The following is a 19,799-nucleotide window of genomic DNA, read 5'->3' as shown; positions in this document are numbered from 1 at the left end:
TTTAATTTCCCCACCCAACCACCTCGCCTTCAAGCGTAGCCGCCAGGTTCACGCCAGGTCCGAGGACTGGGCTGGACCGGCCGGCCCCTCTCCCGGCCCTCGACTCCGCGCGGGCCGGTCTGCAGGCGTCGCCTCGCCGCCTCTCCCCCGCCTCCCCTCTCGCCCCGCTCCCCCGCCGGCCTCAGTTTCTGGTTACCTCTCGAGTGCGCTTCACTTTTTGGGGGGGGAAGAAAAGAAGGAGAGGGAGGCGTTGAGGGGGGCAGCCGAGTTGCTATTTGTGGCCAAAGAATCCTCCTTAAAAGCAGCAGCGCCGGGAAGGAGGAAACGGGAGAGGCGGAGGGAGGAGAGGCGCCGCGGCCCCGGACCCCCCAGCCGCGAGCGGCGGAGCGTCGAGGAGCGGGAGGAGGAGGAGGAGACACACAGCAGCGGCGGCGGCGGCCGGAGGAGCGAGCGCAGGGCGAGCAGGAGGAGCGGGAGGAGGAGAAACCGCCGCGGAAGCCGCGGGCTCAGAAGGGCCAGGAGGACGGCCCGGGAAGAGGAGGAGGAGGCGGCGGCGGAGGAGGAGAAGGGGGTAGGGGTGGAGGGAGGGCGGGGGGACGCGCTCCTCTGGATGCTGGATTTCGGGTTTTTGGACTCACTCGCCGACTCTCCTCCACTTCCTCGCTCTGGACTGGGCTGGCCGCTCGAGGACCGGGCGGAGGCGGCAGCGGCAGCCACTGGGGGTGCTCCCGCGGCGGGGGCCGCAGCTGCGCGGGATTAAATCGGCCGCCCGGACTCCGGCGGCTGGGGCAGGCGCGGGCTGCGCGGCCGTGGCGTGGGGCGAAGGCGCTGGACGAAAGTGCTGGTGGCGGCGCGAGAGGCGGCGGCGGCGGCTGCCCGGAGCCAACATGACCAGGTGAGTCTTCCGAGCTGACCCGGTCCGCCCCCCTGAGTCCTCTCGGGTCTGCGCTCGCCGGAGCCCGACTCCCGCAGCCCGCGCTCCGGGGGCCGGAGCTCCACTCTCCCGCGTCTGCTAGCCCGGCGCCCCGGCACTGGAGCGAACAGTTTGCTCTTCTGAACCTCCTTGGGCAGAGGTCCTCCCCTGCACGGTTCGTTTCTCGCTTAAAACCTCAGACCTGGGAGAGTGGCAGTTCTAGAGAATGAGGGTGTTGGAGTCTGTGTGTGTGTGTGCCATCCCCGCTTTCTCCTTCTGGGGTGGGCGTAGTATTGGGGAAATGGTGGAGCGGCGGGGCAATAAGACCCTACCCAGAGATTCTGCCACTGCAATTTTTAAAAAAATTTTTTTAAGAGGCAGTGAGTACTGTTTTAAGGAGGGCTGGTTCGGAGAGGGGGCGATTTCTTTTTCTTTCTTTCCTCTGAACTGCTGGGAAGAAGGAGAAATAGCAGGAATGAAAGTCTACGCGGCTGCCAAAGAGGAGGGGGACTGTTTTGGAGACCTTTCCGTGGCAGAATCAAAGCTCGCAGGTTTGCTGTGGCGATCTGCCCTTCTTACACACTCATTCCATGGGGAAGGCAACGCCAAATTTATAATGCAAAGTCCAAGTTGTAGGAAACAATTTGAAAAGAATACCAAGAACAAACCAAACGTTCTTTGCTTTCCTATTTATTGTAGCTTTCACATTGGCATGTAGAAAACTTGAATCGTTTATGTGTGAGGTTGATTTTCTTTTAGAAGCATTAACAAAGTAAGTCACTTTTCTTATTAAAAAAAAAAATCTTGGACACTGTGAGCTTGGCTTTCATTAATTGGGTGCTCCAGTATTGTTCCATTCACCAAAACCTGGATGATCACAATTCATTTGTATTGTTTCCAGCTTGCTTCTCAGTACAGGACTTGTCTGATGTCTCCTCTGTTTTCTAACATTCTTAGAGTGATCCCTAGACCAGCCTACACTTTGTAGGATGCCTTAAACCTCCAGGAAGATTCCTGAGAGAGCACTCCTGTATTTTCTCTTAAACTTTTCTCTCCCCCCCAACCCTTTTTTAAATGCCCACAGTCATAGTACCAGTGACTTAGAGCAGAGCGCATACATTTTGAGCCTGTCAGAGACTTGTGACTGCTTGTGACTTGAGATAGATTCGCTGCTGGACTTCCAGAGCTTCAAACGTGGACCTTTCCTTTTGGTGTGTTCTTTGCACCCATCCTGTTAGTCCAGCCACTGATACTTCTGACCATTTTGGCTATTCTATCTATGTTTCAAAGTGTACACACTCACCACTCAACTTGAGTAAAACCAGGGTGATCTACCGCCAAGACTTGAAATATTCTGAATTAAAGGAATATTTAAGTGATACCAACGGAAAGATTCTCATGTTGTTAATATGCTGATATCCAGGACAAAGCTTAATAGATATTATATGTATTTAGAAAGCATTTCGTTATATGCCACAGATGGATGTTATGTTATTAGCTTAGCAAAGAGAGAATACAGTTTCAATGCTCAATGTCCAAATTCTTGAAACAGATCTCCGAAATGGACAATAGAAGGAAAATTTTCCTACCTCCCACCTCCCATAATTATATACTATACTTTGCTTTTCAATGGAGCTAGCAATTCTGTGACAGATTTCTTATATTCACCCTCATGTTATCAGCTATTATTGTACTTTCAAAGTGTGAAATTGACAAGCTGGTCAGTTCTATGAATTCAGCTGTCAGACTGTGTCCAGTTAAAAATTGCTAAAAGCTGTAAAAATGCCTGCCTAGAATTTTCTTTTTTAAAGGAAAGGCAGCTTGGGGATGAGGATTAAATGGTGTTATTAATTGTAGCTTTTTTTAAAGTAGGTGCACTCTAATGTAAGTTTTATTACTGGTTTTGTTTATAAAACTGGTTTTATTTGTTGGGAAGCACATTTATTTTAGATTTCTACTATTTTAAAAGTGGCATTCAGTTTATCTACATTTCATTTTAAACAGTGAGCACTTTACATAGAAATAATCTGTTCTTACAGCCCTCAGTAATACTAGTATAATAGAAATAAGATTCAAAGAGGAAAAGTGTCTCTCTAATATATTTTAATGTATGAGTAATGTATTACTTTTGTAATGACATGCAAAGAGGTGAATGAATTAAATATTTTATTGTGGAGGTTATGTAACAAATTCTTAGTGCAGTTGTAGTTGCTAAAGTGATGAAATGCAGTGCTCTGTTTTAATATATATGTATTTCAGTGGATAATCATAAAAGCAAAACTGCTTAAAGTATTAAATACAATGATTTGATTTTCCTTTTAAGATTGACATTCATTTATAGTCAGAATATCTCAAAGTCCAGAACTAAGAATTGGAATCCCCTCATCTGCTGCTATTTGCTAAACCACTAGGGGCCTGTATAACTGTTCTTATATCCAGGAGATAGCCTGGTATGCCATATGCAAACCCTTCCCAGAGAAACATTTAAAAAGAATCAGGTATGCAGTCCCCTGTGTTTTTGTTTTGTCTTTTTAACCTATTAACTCATGCTCTGATGTTAGTTGTAGACTTTGACTGAAGGGTTTTTCAAGAATATTGTTTAGAGCATTACACTATGGTGGTGCAAGGATGACTTTTCACAGAGTGTGTGGAACATTGGAGAGGTCTTTGTGCAAATTCATTTGTGATCCAAGTTCTCAGTGTATGTCAAGGATAAACAAGTAGGAACGTTAATAAGTTTTCCTTATTGGACTGATAAGGATGTTATTTGCATAGTGTAAGGTTAAAAGAGAAGGAAGCAGAATTACTTTAAGGAATGTGTAGTCGTAGATTGATGGTGTGATTAAACTGGCTCTGTAAGTGTTGCGCAAGTTGTATGGAAGGAGAATCTGAGGCTGTGACTAGTTTAGTCAGCACTTGAGGGACCTGCACTGAGGATGCACCGGACATTTTTAAGTGTCAGTTTCACAAATTTGAAATCGACCAGCTGTGGCAATCTTGACAGACATTAGGCAATAAGGTCAAGTATACTTACACTGTTCTTCTGTTGATTTTCAGTTTTTCAAACTGACAAGGGTGACTATTTGTAAAAGAGCACACTGTAAGTATTTGCATATTGGATTTCCTTCAGACCAAACTTGATTAATCGTCATTGAACATTTCTATTTTTAAAAGGATTCTATGGGTAAATAAGAATCCATTAACACAATCATGTATTAAAAGTGCCATTTCAGGAGTGATGGATTTCTCAAGGTGATTTGGCTTTAAAAACACCCTTTCAGTGTATTTGTGGGTAGTCATAGAGTTGGAGTATGTATATGCTCTAATTTATGATTCTGAGAGCATCAAACTTTTAGGCTCACATCTTTAAATATACATTTGACCTTTGATCATGGGTGCCCTTTTCCCAAAGTCTCTGGTCATCACGAAAATAAACTTTACCTTTAATGTAATATATTTAACTGAGCAGCCATAAAGTACACTTTTAGGATTCATTTTATAAGCATGAATATATGAAATGCTAACTAGAAAGATATAATTATTCAGTTTTCCAGAGTATTCAGAGACTGTTTTTTTCCCCCTGTTTTCTTAAAGGGCCAGGAGTTTTTGATTGAAAAGGTTAGTTTGAGTAAATGAGTTTTATTTTAAGCGAGGCCTACTCAGTGTGTTTTTGCCTTATGGAGTTATTTTTCAGTTCTTTGTACTGTTTGATTTCTTGGAAAAATCTTTAAAGAAAGCTACTTACTTGTGATGGCATAAAGACAACTTGCAGCTGCAAGCAAAATCAGTGTTTAAAGAATTTTTACATTATCAATGATTTGCAAAGAGAAGAGTTGTTTTTTCCGTGAGCTACAAGATTGAGGATCCCTATGTAACACATCAACAGAAGAAACCTGAAAATGTGGAGGAAGATTACTTAGGAGGGAATTATCAGTAAATTTCATTGCAACAAACATCCCTTGTTTAAGCTTCCATAATATCATGGCACAGTGACATTTCCATCAAAGGATAGGGTTGTTTGGGAATATGTTTTCTGTATGGATAATTTAATTTGCTTCTAATTAGTAGTTGGTAACCCGTATTAAAATGTCATGTAAGGCTTGCATTTGTTTTGACAATTTACAGTGTCCAAATTCTCCCACCCCTATTTTGAAAATAAAAAAGTGTTTCCAGCTCTCCACAGTCAAGCCCCTAGGAAAGGTAGCTAAAAGAAAAGTGGTCTGTGCCTACTGATTGTTCATTATATGAAATTGTACCCTCAGATGTAAAAGTTGACTTTTCTTTACGTCATAAGTCTTGGGAGGTTAAAGAGCAAACGCTTATACATTATAGAGGTCTCTGACCTAATATAACCTAAATAATAGAGTGGTACAAGACTGAAACATTAGTGAGATAGAATTCTTGAAACACGTAACCTCACAATTACATTTCGGGCCTGTGCCCCTCATTTTCCCTTTAATACAGCACCCATTTGCTTTTATGTAATCAGCAGTTTGCAGTTTCTTTTCTTAACATTTATAAGATATACTTAAGACAGACATTAAGGTAATTTAAATATTGTGTCCGGTTATACTGTCAACTTGTTGGGAAGAAAGAATAACTGAAATAGCCTGCCATGTTCTGCCTCCTTCCTCTGAAACTAATACATTCGGTATATTTCTGCTCATTATTTTCTGTTTGATGCTGACATCTTTAATAGGGTCATATCAATACTTGTCAGTTACTCTATAACTTTTTAAAAATTACAAGAAACAAAGAGCAAAATGGAACTTTTTCTTGGCTTTTCGACCTCTGCTACCCCCTAAATCAAATCCATATATGTCATAGATCAGTAAATTAAATGAAAGAGATGCCAATTTAGAAAGCTAAGATGGCTGATTCTGTCTGTGAGCCAGCAGATCAGGTGCACCCATACACAGACAGTGTCGAGACCACTTGAATAGTCCTTGCTTCCCACCTGCAGCAAGCCAGTTCTGCTCTCCTTTGCAAATGGCCACTCTTAGGTGGCAGGCTCCCCTTTGGCTTCTTCAGCATTTGTAACGAAATATAAGAGCAAAAGCAGCTGTCTGAAGCTGGGTTTTCTCCTCGTTCTTTGAATTCACTGCTCAGAAGCAGAACTTAACTTTGACATTCAGATAACAATGTCAGGAACCTTGTGACCTTTACCATTTCGCTGTTTACTGGCTTTAACCATGTAACTCTGTCAGTGTCATGAGATTGATTGAATTTATAAATTCTTAATTGTCTTTTTCCACAGTCCTCAAGCTATATTCTTTAATGTAGCAGTAGCTAACTAAATTGAGATTTGTGAATTGCATTTAGAAAATTGTGTTTCTCAGTATTGCTTCGGGATTAGGGGGAAGTGTGCTTTCAGATCTATGAAATGGTCATCTTTAATCATTGGGTCCCAAGTAACAAGTGACTTCTTTTTTAAGCTTCAGTAAGCAGATTCCTTTTATTAAGAAAAAGGTTTATATTAATACTGATTTTATTAATAATTGAAAAATAGTTATCATTTAATTTTGTTTAAGCATGTAGGTGTATAGTGTATATAAATATAATGCTAAAGGTTGCAAAATCTGGACCAACTTCTTTCTTTTTTTGACTATAGTAAAAAAAAAAACTACATAAATTTGATGCAAGAAAAACTAAATTTATACCTTAGTTTTGTCACTTATTTTCTGTGGAATCTTGGCAGAAATTGCATAACATTTTAGGGTCATGTTTCACCATCATAACATGGAAAAATAGACATAGATGTGATGAAGATACATAAGAATTTGTCTTATTTTGTATTTTAAATTTTAAATTATTAAATTAAATTATTTTGCATTTTAAATTAAAAAAATTCCTGGATGCAGGAGTGATGTAATGGACATGCTGTATTCTATGACGCGATTTTGTATGATAGTGTTCTGCTATCTTTATCTACTATAAATTATTGCTTCCTGATTTAAAAATGAAGACTTGGATATGAGTCGTGTACACTCTGTTGTGTACATGGTATAATTACCACAGATGCTAGAATTACCTTTTCCTGTCCACCGTTTTTGAAGTCTGTACACATCAGTATGCCATAGTACGCTGTTTATCTCAGAAAGCTTTTAAAGGAAAAGCTAGAAATGATTTTACCTACAATGTACAAAGAGAGAATTTTGCTTAAAAGTAAAAAATGTCTTAATAGATTCTTCATATTTGATGTCGAGCTAAATCTCGAGGAAGAAATGTTTAGAAAAGTGTTTAATTAAAACACCGAACCGACAGAATTGCTTTTTTTTTTTTTTTAAATGGTGGTGCATCTTAGAAAGCTCCTTAGCTCTTTGCCCAGCGCAGCTGTCCTTCCATGAAAGATCAGGTTTCAAGAGCAATGATGGATGGTGGGTGCCTGTAGCCAGTTGTGGGGTTTGCTCTGAGGTCAAATGTATTGATGGAGGATAGGAATTTACTGCCTTCTGTCTGTCCCTAAGATCCGCCAGTACAATTTAAATTAGACTAGACACATCAAATACTGATCCAGTGTTCCATTATAGACCCGAAAGACATTTGTTTGCAAAGTTTAAAATATTTTTTTTTCCTCCAGTCTCCTTTTACCCTAACTGAAAGGACATATCATGCATGAGCTAATGGTTTCTTACTGCACAAGTAGACCCAGCCTTCCTGCAAACACATATTTGAACTGCTTGTACTAGGAACTTAATTAACATACTGTTAAAGGATTTTAAGAGAGAAGCAAAATATGGCTACTCATTTTGACTTTTCTAATTGAAATAATTCAGTGTGTGATTTTTAGATACATGGTTTTATATCCTTACTTATAAATTCTGTTGTATACTTAATTTAAATGGAGTAGTAGGCTAATTGGTAATAATAGTAATCTACTGGAAATGTCTTAAGTATTCTAAATTCACTTAATGGCTAACTAATGATTTTCACATTTTTCTTGGGAGAAAGATGGGAGTTATAATATTTTACTAGAGGGATGCATTTTGGGGAGCATCTTCCATTGGAAATATCTTATGGATGGAGGACCCGAGTCCCTTCTTTGATCCTCACTTTCTTCATCAACATTGCTTTCCCTTCATTGTACGCTTTTGCCTCTGTGTCCCATCTCCATTCTAAACTCTTATTGTTTTATCCATGGCCTTTTTCAGATCACTGTCTATACTGTCTCATGAGCTATACCTATCTACTTCTCATAAAAGCAATAATTTCTGCATAGATGACTCTGAAAATAAAGTTTATAACTTCTCTCTGGGGTTCCAGGTCTGAATTTTTTTTTTAATCTGCTTGGTAGATAGTTGAGAAGTAGAAAGCTCTCCTTTGTCCCACATTCTGTGTTTTATAAACCTAAAATATAATCTTTCATCCATACTTTTTTCTTGGTACCTCATTTTCTCTTTTCTCCTTTTCAGTTCTTCCTAAAAACTTTTGCTCTCTGAAACTCAAGGCTTTCAACTCTGCATCCTCAAGTGCTGAATTCCCAGCATAGCAGTCAAAGCCCTTTGCAGTCTAATCCCAGCTTGTGTGTCCAGCCTCTGTTCTCTGCAGAGCCTCAAGAGCTCTGACCTGCTGCAGTGTCAGGGCCCCTGCCCTCAGGCACCTTTTTGGTTCTCCCAGTGCAGTTCTTAGAATCCCCTTTCTCCTCTCGCCAGTTGTCCTAGCCTGTAGCTGTTGAAATCCTTCTAATTATTCTCATTTTCTGATTCTCAACTCAAGTGCTACATGTCCTTTGCTTTGAATTTATTTTGACTTGAGTTTAATTGAAATCATGAATGTGAAGAATAATTGTTAAGTTGAAACCTTTGATGAGGCTCAAGACACTGAGATAGGTGGAAAACTAATTCCTTTTTATTTTCTTTATTTATAAGTACAATAATAGCGATTGGTATATAAAGTTGTAGTTGTGATGGTTGCTAAAATTTACTGAGCACTTACCATGTGCCAGGCATTCAGTATAGCACTTTACTTTCACTCTCATGTTTAATGTGTAAAACAACACTAAGTAAGTCAAATAAATGCTTTTATTATCGTCAGTTATTCAAGAGGGGATTCCCAGGTGGCGCTGGTGGTAAAGAACCTGCCTGTCAACGCAGGAGAACTGAGAGAGGTGGGTTTGATCCCTGGGTCAGGAAGATCCCCTGGAGGAGGAAATGGCAACCCACTCCAGGATTCTTGCCTGGAAAATCCCATGGACAGAGGAGCCTGGTGGGCTACAGTCCATGGGATCACAAAGAGCTGGATATGACTGAAGCAACTTAGCAGGCACATTGAAGAGACAGCTTGAGAGGTTAAGTATTTGCCCAAGATTGCATAGCTAGGTATAATAAAGATGGAACTTAAAGCCAAGATTTTAAGTTATGATCCCAACTATTATCCACTCCACTCTTAAACCCTCAATATATTCTTGTGTATGATATGAATTTTTTTTAAAAAAAAACTACTTCATATATGCCAGGCACGTATGTACAATAACATGGTGCTTTCTTAACCAAATTCAGGAAGAATTTAAAACTTTATGTAGGTTTTCCCATTATTGCTTCTGAAGAGTCTCTGTGTTTCTTTTTCTGCTTGGGACTGAATTTTTTTTTACCTTAAACTGTTTGGTTTGGACTGGTTAACTTTTTTTTTTTTTTTGCCATTGCCTTTCAGCTCTAAAATTATATTCTTTCAGGCCAGTGACACAACTTCTGAGCTCTTGGGTTAGTCCTGGAGTAGAAGTGGTTAAATAAAATATTTCCAACAAGAATAGTTTTTTTTTTTTTTTTTAAATCACAAAGGCTGGCATTTTCATAGCTGCCCAACAGGTAGGGAATCAAAAGCATTTTTACAAAGAGAACTATAGATTGAGCAGAGATATCTGATGAACAGCCTCCTGTCAAAGAAATGGAATTATGCCAAGTGACTGATATATATGTGCTCTGTTTACTGGCAGCTTACCCTGCACAACTGTATCTGGGAAATTTTGCCAGTTATACTGTCTTCTAAAATATTCTTTTTGCAACTCACCTGTTAATTTCATTTTCAGTAATGGATGATTTTATAACATTTTTCTCATTTAACCCACCTTTGTAAAAGTTTAGCTTTTTTTGTGGGAGGGGGGTCAGGCAACAGATAACCTATCTCTGGTTAATTATGGCCTTATACATAATAATACAAGACAGGATGTTGCATTTGTTTGATGATTTGGAAAATTATTTTTTTCTCTGACAACAAGACACCCTGAAGTTTTAAATCAGACGTGGTACATAAAATAAAGTTACATGAAAAATGCTTTGGTCATTTATGGCTCTTACAGTATGTCACCAATTAAGAGTCTTCTTTGCCCAGGTTTCTGAAATGCCCTGGTTTCTGACATGCATGCACTGCCCTATTTAGTCATGTTTTCCTGTGGGTTAATCTATAAACATAACCTGTTAGGAGCCTGGAGCTGTGTGGACTGTTTAGTGAAAGTTTGAGTACTGTGTAGTGAAGGTTCTTCCATAATTAGGCTCATAATAAATGTTTTTTGATGATAATAGTTAAAAATTAAATTAAGAGTGAGAAGTTCAATAAAGATTGTTAAAAATATCCAGGTACTACTGTAAGAAATGATTGGCTAAGTGCAATTGAATTGAATCTGAGTCGTACTTTTGCCTAGACTCACCTTGAATCTGATCTCTTTTCAAAGAGAAAACTCGGAAATATACTATTTAAATCTTGATTTTAAATTTATCATTTGAAACTTGTTTTCTCTAAATAAGCTCTTGTCACTCCAGTATGCCAAAATAACTATTAACTTTCTTTCAACCAAATTCTTCACTACCTTTTCATATGTTAGCTGCCATCTGTTGGCAAGGCCTTCATCATTTGCCTGGATTGCCACCTCTCTGTGTTTACTTGGGGTCTCAGTGTAGCTGCTTTGGGCTCTGTAGCCAGCATGTTCATTGAGAAATTCACATGTGATTATGTCACCCTTCTCCAGATATTCTAGTGGCTCTCCCTTCTGCTCTATGTAAAGCTTGAAACACTCAACAGAAGTCACTTGACCCTTGATGTCCTTCTCCCTTCCCTGTCTCTTGCCACTTTGCCATTCTCATCATTGTTTCTTCTGTTTCCCTTTCCCTCACCCCCAGCACACTGGCAGTCCGGCCATACTGAAGTATTTGCTATTTGCCTGATGTGCTACTTTCACCCTTCTGTGTGTAATTCTGAGCATGCTTTCTCCCTTTCCTGGACACTCCTTTCTGCTTCCATCTTTGCCTGCTTCCCTCTTCCTTCAGGGCATAGCTGAGCTGAAAACTCTTCCTGGAAGTCTTCTCATCCTGACAAACCTGGATGAGCTTTCTTTCAGCACTTAGAGATGCAAATGCCTTTTACATATGGCATCTTTCATAAGGCATTGCAATTGCTTGTTAATGGTCTGCTTCATTACAAATTCCTCAAAGTCGAAGCCCAAATCCCATTCCCCCATAGCATTTCTAACACCTAACCCATGCCTGCCTGACTCAGTGTCCCAGTAATCTTGGCACATTGTTACTGAGTAATTTGTGAAAAAATTCATGTGCCTAGAAAAAGCAGAGGTCAGTTAGCTCACAGCCCGAATCTTACAACCCCATATGTTTAATGTTTAACTTTACCATTTATGATTATATTGTCAGTTGCTCTTAAGTAATTAATTTTATTTTACTTGAGCTAACTTCCACTTACCTAGCTCCCTACCAAACCAAGACAAAGCCAAATCTGTGTATTCTGAGTGTATCTCCTCATATGCCACTAGACAAGACAAATCTGCCTTTACATCTGGCTGTGGTAGGAATTCCCAGATGCACTTAATTCTGACACATGGTCATTATTGAACCAAAAGCCATTGCCTGGCATCATTGTAGCTCGTATTTGTTTTCTTTTTAAGGGGCCTCAATGAGGCTGCCAAATGTACAACAGGTGCCTTAGTTTTATACTTGCCAATCTGTTGTTATTCAAATGACCGCCCTAACAGAGACTAATGATATCTAATAAAATTGATCTCGGTTCTGGCAAGCCCGGCTTGGACAGGCAGGAGCAGTAGGCACCGCAGTGTGGAAATATGCTGGTGCTGAATGCTCCTGGTGAAGCAGACATTTTTCAGAAGGTGACATATGTCTCACACGTAGGCCCCTTGTTTATGTTGAGCCATGGAAATTTTCCACAGCCCAGTATTACATGAACACTAGGATTTGCAACCTCTAATCTTATTTTAGATGGGTTCCCTGGGTGGCATGGGGACAGGACTGGCTGTGCCAGCTTATCAATGAATGTCTGTGCCATGTCTGTAAGGCACAGCCAGACGATCTTTTTAGGCCAAGCAGCTGGCTTGTATGACCGCTTGTATTTCCTGTCAGAAATTTCGCCTCACTGATTTCATAAGGCCCTGCAAAGACTTCAGTATTAACAGAGAGCTGGGAGAGGAGTATGTCAGTCGCAAACAGGAGCTGATGTTTGGACACTTGTATTTAAACAGTGTGTATGATTTTGTGGGTTTTTTCCCCTCATGCTTTATAGGAAACTGGCCTAAAGAGAGCTTTGTCACCAAAGGAAGTGACTTCTTGGCAACTGGCCATCAGAAGAACTCAAAAGTTTGAGTGATAAGTGTTAGAACCAAGTCTCACAGGGATATTACATGCAATATTTTTCCTGTAAGGATCTTAGAAATCTCATTTTATACACTCACCTGCTCTCCCATTTTTGTGTTTATTCTTTAAAGGATCGTACATTTATCTTTCCTAAAGCTGACTCATTGGAAAAGACTCTGATGCTGGGAAAGATTGAGGGCAGGAGGAGAAGGGGACGACAGAGGATGAGATGGTTGGATGGCATCACCGACTCAATGGACATGGGTTTGGGTGGACTCCGGGAGTTGGTGATGGACAGGGAGGCTTGGAGTCGCAATGAGTCGGACACGACTGAGCAACTGAACTGAACTGAAATGCAAGGCACTGTGGGCATGTAAGGATGAGCCAAATGCTGCCAAGTACAATTTGCACTGACAGATAGGCAGAGATCTGAATTCTTAAGATTTTGTAAAATTAATTCAAGCATAATGTACATTTCTAACTGGAGACTGAAAGGAATAGCTACCCACTTCAGTATTCTTGCCTAGAGACTGGCATGGACAGAGGAACTTGGCAGGTTACAATCCTTGGGATCACAAAGAGTTAGACATGACTAACACTATGTTATCATGGGGAAAAAAGATCTACTCAAATTACCATGACAGGAACGCTTACAGGTTTCACTAAATAATACTAATAATCATTGCTAGAATAAGAGGAGATGGTTAGAACCTTGATTGCCTAACCACCCTTCACTTGGTTCCATAGTTAATTGAGCTCATCTAATTTCCTGTGACCCAGCTCTTAGGTAAGGATTTGGCTATTATTGGACCATCTTTTTGTATTATTTATACCCATCCTACTTGAAAAAGAATTTGTGGCAGCTATTAAATCATATGCTTCATTATCCTTAATAAATCACCTTGGTACAGCAGACAATGGATTATTGTATAGATGGTTAGTTTCTATGAAAAATTTAAAAAAATATGCATCTTCTTAGCCTCCTTCTGAAGGATATTTTATTTCAAAGTATTTAAAAAATGATAGAGACCTTTAAGGAGTGTAACAAACTACCCACATAGTGACTATTGTTAGTACTGAGAAAAAACTATACTAAGTAAAAGTAGTATAGAGGTGAATAAATATTTTTAAATTAGAGTTTTTAAAAGGCCTGCTACGATTTCTGTTTATGTTGTTTTTCACAGTAGTTTTTTTATCATTTAGAAGAAAAGATGCACATAATATAGTAGGATTTTATAGTAGTAACCTTCTTTGCAACTAGAATTGAGAAAAATAATGAAATAAACAAATGGATAAAAGCTGGCATCCACAAACCTACATGAACGTGGTATCACTGATAGAGAGTACCTAAATGATCTTCTAGATATTTTAAACCTAGGACTCTAGTTTTTCCTTTTGGATTTTTTAAGTACCAGAGTGACACATTATGTTTTCAAATCTTGCAATGAGAACTAAACACATTTTTGTCTGTAAAATGGACCACAGGAGCCTCTTTGTCATAAAGATAGCCATTTCTCAGAGAGTGAGTGGGAAATCTTCCGAGGGTGCTAGAAAGGATGTTAGTTTAAACTTTACATTGAGGAGACTTCACTGTTCCAGCTAGCCCTTCCGCCGTGGTCTCTAGAACCCATGTGAGTTTGTGTTTGTAGTTAATGCTGCCCCTCATGTACTGCAAGAAACGGGGTTCTGGCTGATGTGTTGCTGGTTCTCAGATGAAGGAAGGTTTTGCATCAGACAGCATCTGCTTTGATGAGGAACCTACTGCTTTTTCTCAAAAAAGACTCAAGGGAAGAACAAGAGACAGATCTTTATGCTATATATTTTTTAACCATAAGAAAACAGATTTCCATCTTAATTAAAATTGCTGCTGCTGCTAAGTCACTTCAGTCGTGTCCGACTCTGTGCGACCCCATAGACGGCAGCCCACCAGGCTCCCCCGTCCCTGGGATTCTCCAGGCAAGAACACTGGAGTGGGTTGCCATTTCCTCCTCTAATGTGTGAAGGTGAAAAGTGAAAGTGAAGTCGCTCAGTCGTGTCCGACTCTGAGCGACCCCATGGACTGCAGCCCACCAGGCTCCTCCGTCCATGGGATTTTCCAGGCGAGAGTACTGGAGTGGGGATTCAGTCAGTTCAGTTCAGTCACTCAGTCGTGTCCAACTCTTTGCGACCCCATGAATCGCAGCACGCCAGGTCTCCCTGTCCATCACCAACTCCTGGAGTTTACTCAAACTCATGCCCATCGAGTTGGTGATGCCATCCAGTCTTCTCATCCTCTGTCATCCCCTTCTCCTCCTGCCCCCAATCCCTCCCAGCCTCAGGGTCTTTTTCAATGAGTCAACTCTTCACATGAGGTGGCCAATTAAGTATAAGTAAAAACTTAATTGTGGTAGCTGTTTTCAAGTGGTCAGTAGCCACATGTAGGTAGGAGCTGTTGTATAGAATAGTATAGACAGAAAATTCTGTTGTTGCACAAAGTTAGTTTGGACAGTACTGAGCTGCCTGATGGTTCTGAGACGTCATGTGATATTTTCAAGGTTACATATGTATTAAAGATAAGCCATTCGTATACTGAGAATACCCATTGATCTTACAAGCAGAGAGTCGGCTTGTCAGATGTAAGTGAAAGATAACTGTGTCTGAGGAATAATCCTCAAGGGAAGTGAATTAATAGCCAATTCTGTGCTTTTTGTCTAATGACATATATGCATACTCTCTGATTTTTGTATTTGTCCGATGTGGAGAAATACTCTTCTATGGATGTCAAATATGGAAACATTCAGTTTTATCAGTTCTACCACATCACGTCTCGGGTTTCTTCAGTGAGTCTTTTCTGTTGTTTTCCAAGTGATTTTTGTCTGTCTGCAGCTATTTTTCACTGAAGGGCTGTAGGTGATCATACAATTAGCATTCAAACAGGATGCTGTGAGAATGAATGGGGATGCTTTGAATGGGGCAGCTGGTGTAAACGGGGCTGTTGTCAGCAGACCCATAAATCTGACATCTTAAAGCTTCATATGCAGAGTAGAGCAAATGTGTGTATTGTTAGGTTGGCCAGGACTGATCAGGAGGGCAGCTTGAAGGAAAACCTGGGGAGGCAAAAGCATTATGGAGCCTTCTCTTGCCATCTTTCCTACTTTCCCATCTTTTCTACTATCCTTTTGCTTTATTACGTACTTTGGAATTTTGTCATGGATCAGGCCAATCCAGTGTCACATGTAATTAGTTAATGCTGACAGACACATATCAATGCAACCTGTTAGAAGTCACTGAAAGAAACGTGGAGGCAGATGAGGACCTCCAGACTCACCTCTGACAGTCCAGTGGGGATGAGAGGCAAGGCAGTAGAGACAGACCTAAGCCAGGGCTTTAACTGCTGCCTCCCACTTCGGCACTCAATCCCTGCCGCTGCGGCAAGGGTTAAAGCTCCACTTCAGGTTTCTGGAGAGCTGTCCTAGAGCAGCCAGGGGAGGAAGGAGGGATGCAAGTTGAAGGACTTTGTAACAATTCCTGGGAACAGAGCCCTGCTTTCTCCTAACTGGCTGTCTTTTGGTCAGGGAACCTGAGGTGATTGTTCCCAGATGCTTTTTTCTTCTCCTTGCTCATAGTAAGTCTCTATCACCTCCCATGGGGAGCATCACCATGTCTGGTAATTTTGTTGTTCGGTTGCTAAGTCATGTCCAGTTCTTTGCGAGCCCAAGAATGGCAGCACGCCAGGCTCCCCTGTCCACTGTCTCCTGGAGTTTGCTCAAACTCATGTCCATTGAGTCGGTGATGCCCTCCAACCATTCCATCCTCTGTCGCCTCCTTCTCCTCTTGCCTTCAATCTTTTCCAACATCAGGGTCTTTTCCGATCAGTTGGCTGTTCATATCAGGTGGCCAAAGTAATGGAGTTTGAGCTTCAGCATCAGTCCTTCCAATGGATATTCAGGGTTGATTTCCTTATGATTGATTAGTTTGATCTCCTTGCAGTCTGAGTCTCTATAATTTTAGTTGCTGCATTTGTCTTTTTCAGGTAGCCTTTTTATATTTTTTTTTTTTGTGGTTTTTGAATCGCAAAATGTTGACTATAACTATAGTCATATCAAGGAGTTGTTTTGTTTTCAGTATGCTTTGGAAAGTACGTAGCAGCAACTAGGTGTAGTTATTTTGTTTGAGTCTTAATTAGTTCTGAGACTCTGTCCCCATGTACCTCCAGTTTTAATAATCAAAATGAACAAAAATAGGTTTCTGAGGGATGAGAATTTTTAAAGACAATTGATTAAGAATACAATCAACTGTGTATTAGGTGATGCTTGTAGCTTTGAGAAAGCTGTGAAGAGGCAGGGAATTGCACACATAAAATGCTGAGGGTGTTCTGGTGTTGGTTCAGAACCATGGACTGAGCCTGCCACCACTCTCCCCAGAAAATTTGTCCATTAAAAAAAATAAAGCTTGTTTCTATTTATAGCAGATTTATTATTATTATTTTAAATTTCCTTAGCACAGAGGGTTCCTGGCAAGGATGGAAATGTTTCTGCTTCATGCATCCTCAGCCCCCATAACAAAATGGGAAAGTGCAGGGGCTCCAAGCACTCTGAGCCAATTAATCCACTGGAGCCTGGGGACATTCACCTCTTGCGGTATCTCATTTTTCAAGTCTTGGCTTTTTATTGTGATTATACAGACTGTCTCCATCAGTAACTGAGGTGAAAATCAGGGTCCTCTTGTAATTACAGATCTAAATCTTGATGATCACAGGAATATTAGGATTGGGTAGAAGCTGTGTAAAACAGCCACATGTTCTCACCCCAGGGAGATTTAATATTCCAAATCCTCAGCCCCACCATGTGGCAATTGTGGGACACAGAGCTCTAGGTAATAACGTAGAACTTAAATTTGTCACTACAGGAAGGATCGTAAGAACTCTGAGTTCAGGTGACATATGGGAGTCTCTTGTCCATATTGTTACATGCGCTGTAGGGGATACAATATTTGTCTGATATGATACTGGAGATAATTGATGTACTTGGTGCCAAAGAGTTGCTAAGTCTGTTAAAGGGCCAATTTATCATTTTCAGTTGTTTAATTATCTGAAAAAAATTAAGGATGGGCATGATTAGGTTTCAGAAATGTGTAGTTTATGTTTTAGTATTTTAAATGTATGCAGTTATAGCCTTACTGAATTAAATACTGAGCTCCGATGATCGCTCACACTCAGAGTAGAGAACAGAAAAGCCCAGAAATATGGAACTTTCTACTTGGGTATGTTTGACAAATAGCAGAGTAAGAAAAGTCTTTCTTACTTTTTTATTGGGTTACAGTGAAGCGATTTGAAAGAGAGCCTGAACCCAAAGTAGTTTTTCTAATATTTTACTCTAATACAGTGGTCAAGTGGTATTGTTTACACATTTCTATATGCTGACTTTTATTTATCTATTTTAAAGTCATAACAGTAGTATAACCTCATTATAGGAAAGTTAGACGGGAACTAAAAAAAAGTAATAATCCCATCACCTGAAAACAACCCACTGTTCTGACTTGAGAAAATTTCTAGACCTTTATACTGTATGGTGAGCTTGTTTTTCAGCACTTTGTCAGTTATCATTTTAGCATAAATAAATAAATATATATATTTTTTCATCTTGCTTCATCATGATTGTCATCTTTAATGGCTACCCAATAATTCGTTGACTGGATTTATCTATTTTCCTGTCAGTAGCCATTGTTTTTTTTTTGTTTTTTACCCCCCTTTTCTTCACTATTCCAAATTCAATGTTTTGAGAAACCTTTTAATCAGGATAGGTTTTTCTGTATTTTGCATTATTTCTTTCAGTACTGACACATAGAAATAGTATGTAAAGAAGAAGATGAACATTTTTATGTCTTTTGAAACATTTCACCAGGTTGTGTTCCAGAAGGGATGTGTGTGCTAATAATGCCACCAGTAATCACTGAAGATGCCAGTTTCTTTCTTCTGGTTGATCAGTTTAAAAATTTTCATCTAGATTTTGTTGATTTAATAAGCAAAACATTGCTTCGTTATTGTTTTAATATGAATTTCTTTAATTATGGAATGATGCTTTCTCCCTAATGTTTGTTTGCAAGTAATTATTCGTGTTATATGAAGTATCTGTACATTTCCTTTGCCTAAAGATTTTTGTTCATTAGTTTACATTCTTTATATATTAGGCATATTAACTCTTTGTCATGTTTGTAACAAGTGTGTCTTGAGCATGTTTATTAATCTTACTTTAATAATTGATTTACATATGAAATTTTATTTCTAATGTTATATAGTCAAAATAGCTGATGATCTTTTTCTGTGTTGTTATTCCTTGTACAAGAAGTGTACTTCTTGTACGGAAGTGGAGACTTTTCTCTTTTCCTGAGATTTTCATCTTGTTTTCTGGTGTTTTATTCTGCTTGTTACTACTTGGTATCTGTTCTTTAATTCAGTGATTTTCTATATAAGTGGTAAAGTACTTGAAAGTATTAAGTAACTATTATTTGCATAATCATGTTATTTCCAGCACACAAACCAAGTACTGCTTTGCTAAAAAAAAGTATAAGTAGAGCATGTCATAAATTTCCAATGTAGAGTTATATGTGTACAGATTTTTTTTTAAAGATGTCAAGTGAAATGGCCAGTTTTTAATCAGTGTTTTCTGTCACTATATATAAATAGTATTTTTTTAGTCTCAAGCAATTTATTAGAAAAAAGTGTTTCGCTCAGTAAAAAGATCTGCATAAGTTAATTTTGAGTTGAATATGAAAAGGTTCTTATCACTTGATTTTAAAAGTGAGACATTTCCAAGTAGCTCATAGTATCTGGCTGTTTTCAAAGGGAGGAATGTAGTTTAATAATCTTACCTTCAAATCATCTGTAAGGGTCAAGTAGTTGTAATATAGGGCAAGATTTTAAATAGATTTTAAAAAATTGCCAGTTACTTATCCTCAAACTAAACAGTCCTTCCTTCCTCAGTTTATTTGCAATATTCCTTAAAATAGTCTGAAACCATTGTATATTTCAAGCCTTATCTCTGGTTTGCTCATTCAGTTTTATTTTTCTGTAGGTCCATGACTGAGTCAGTTATAATATTCCTTCAATTACTGTGGGTTTTTCCTGCTATTATGGTTGGTTGGACTGAACCCTTCCCCCTTGTGTTTATCTTACAGATTATTCTTTGGTAATTTCTCTGATTTATTTTTTACAATGAACTTTAATTGACCCTAAAATTTTGAGTTAAAAACCAAGAAGCCTTAAATTAGATTTTGACATAATATCATGCAAATTACTTATTTCTGAGACATGGACATAT

The 19,799-nt window shown here is 39.4% G+C and overlaps 2 protein-coding genes across 40 annotated transcripts in view; one reads left to right on the top strand and one right to left on the bottom strand.

The window, feature by feature from the left end:
- The window catches only part of PTPRD (protein tyrosine phosphatase receptor type D), a 2,322,816-nt gene that overhangs the window by 1,781,010 nt on the left and 522,007 nt on the right, over positions 1-19,799 (top strand). Inside the window, exon 1 of one of the 39 annotated variants that reach the window (XM_070480472.1) lies at positions 808-895. The exons of the other annotated variants lie outside the window; for them this stretch is intronic. The gene's annotated coding sequence lies outside the window, so the exon portion shown is untranslated. Of the gene's footprint in view, positions 1-807; positions 896-19,799 lie in introns of those variants that run through there. 39 annotated transcript variants of the gene reach the window in all.
- The window catches only part of LOC139039412 (uncharacterized), a 75,922-nt gene that overhangs the window by 8,692 nt on the left and 47,431 nt on the right, over positions 1-19,799 (bottom strand). Inside the window, exon 4 of the mRNA XM_070480161.1 lies at positions 197-1,108. Coding sequence (XP_070336262.1) covers positions 507-1,108 — 602 coding nt within the window. The 3' untranslated portion in view covers positions 197-506. The remainder of the gene's footprint in view (positions 1-196; positions 1,109-19,799) is intronic.

This window comes from Odocoileus virginianus, chromosome 18 (assembly GCF_023699985.2).
Source record: "Odocoileus virginianus isolate 20LAN1187 ecotype Illinois chromosome 18, Ovbor_1.2, whole genome shotgun sequence".
Lineage (NCBI taxonomy): Eukaryota > Metazoa > Chordata > Mammalia > Artiodactyla > Cervidae > Odocoileus > Odocoileus virginianus.
The sequence above is the reverse complement of the archived record's forward strand: the minus strand, read 5'-3'. Positions and strand labels throughout refer to the sequence as shown.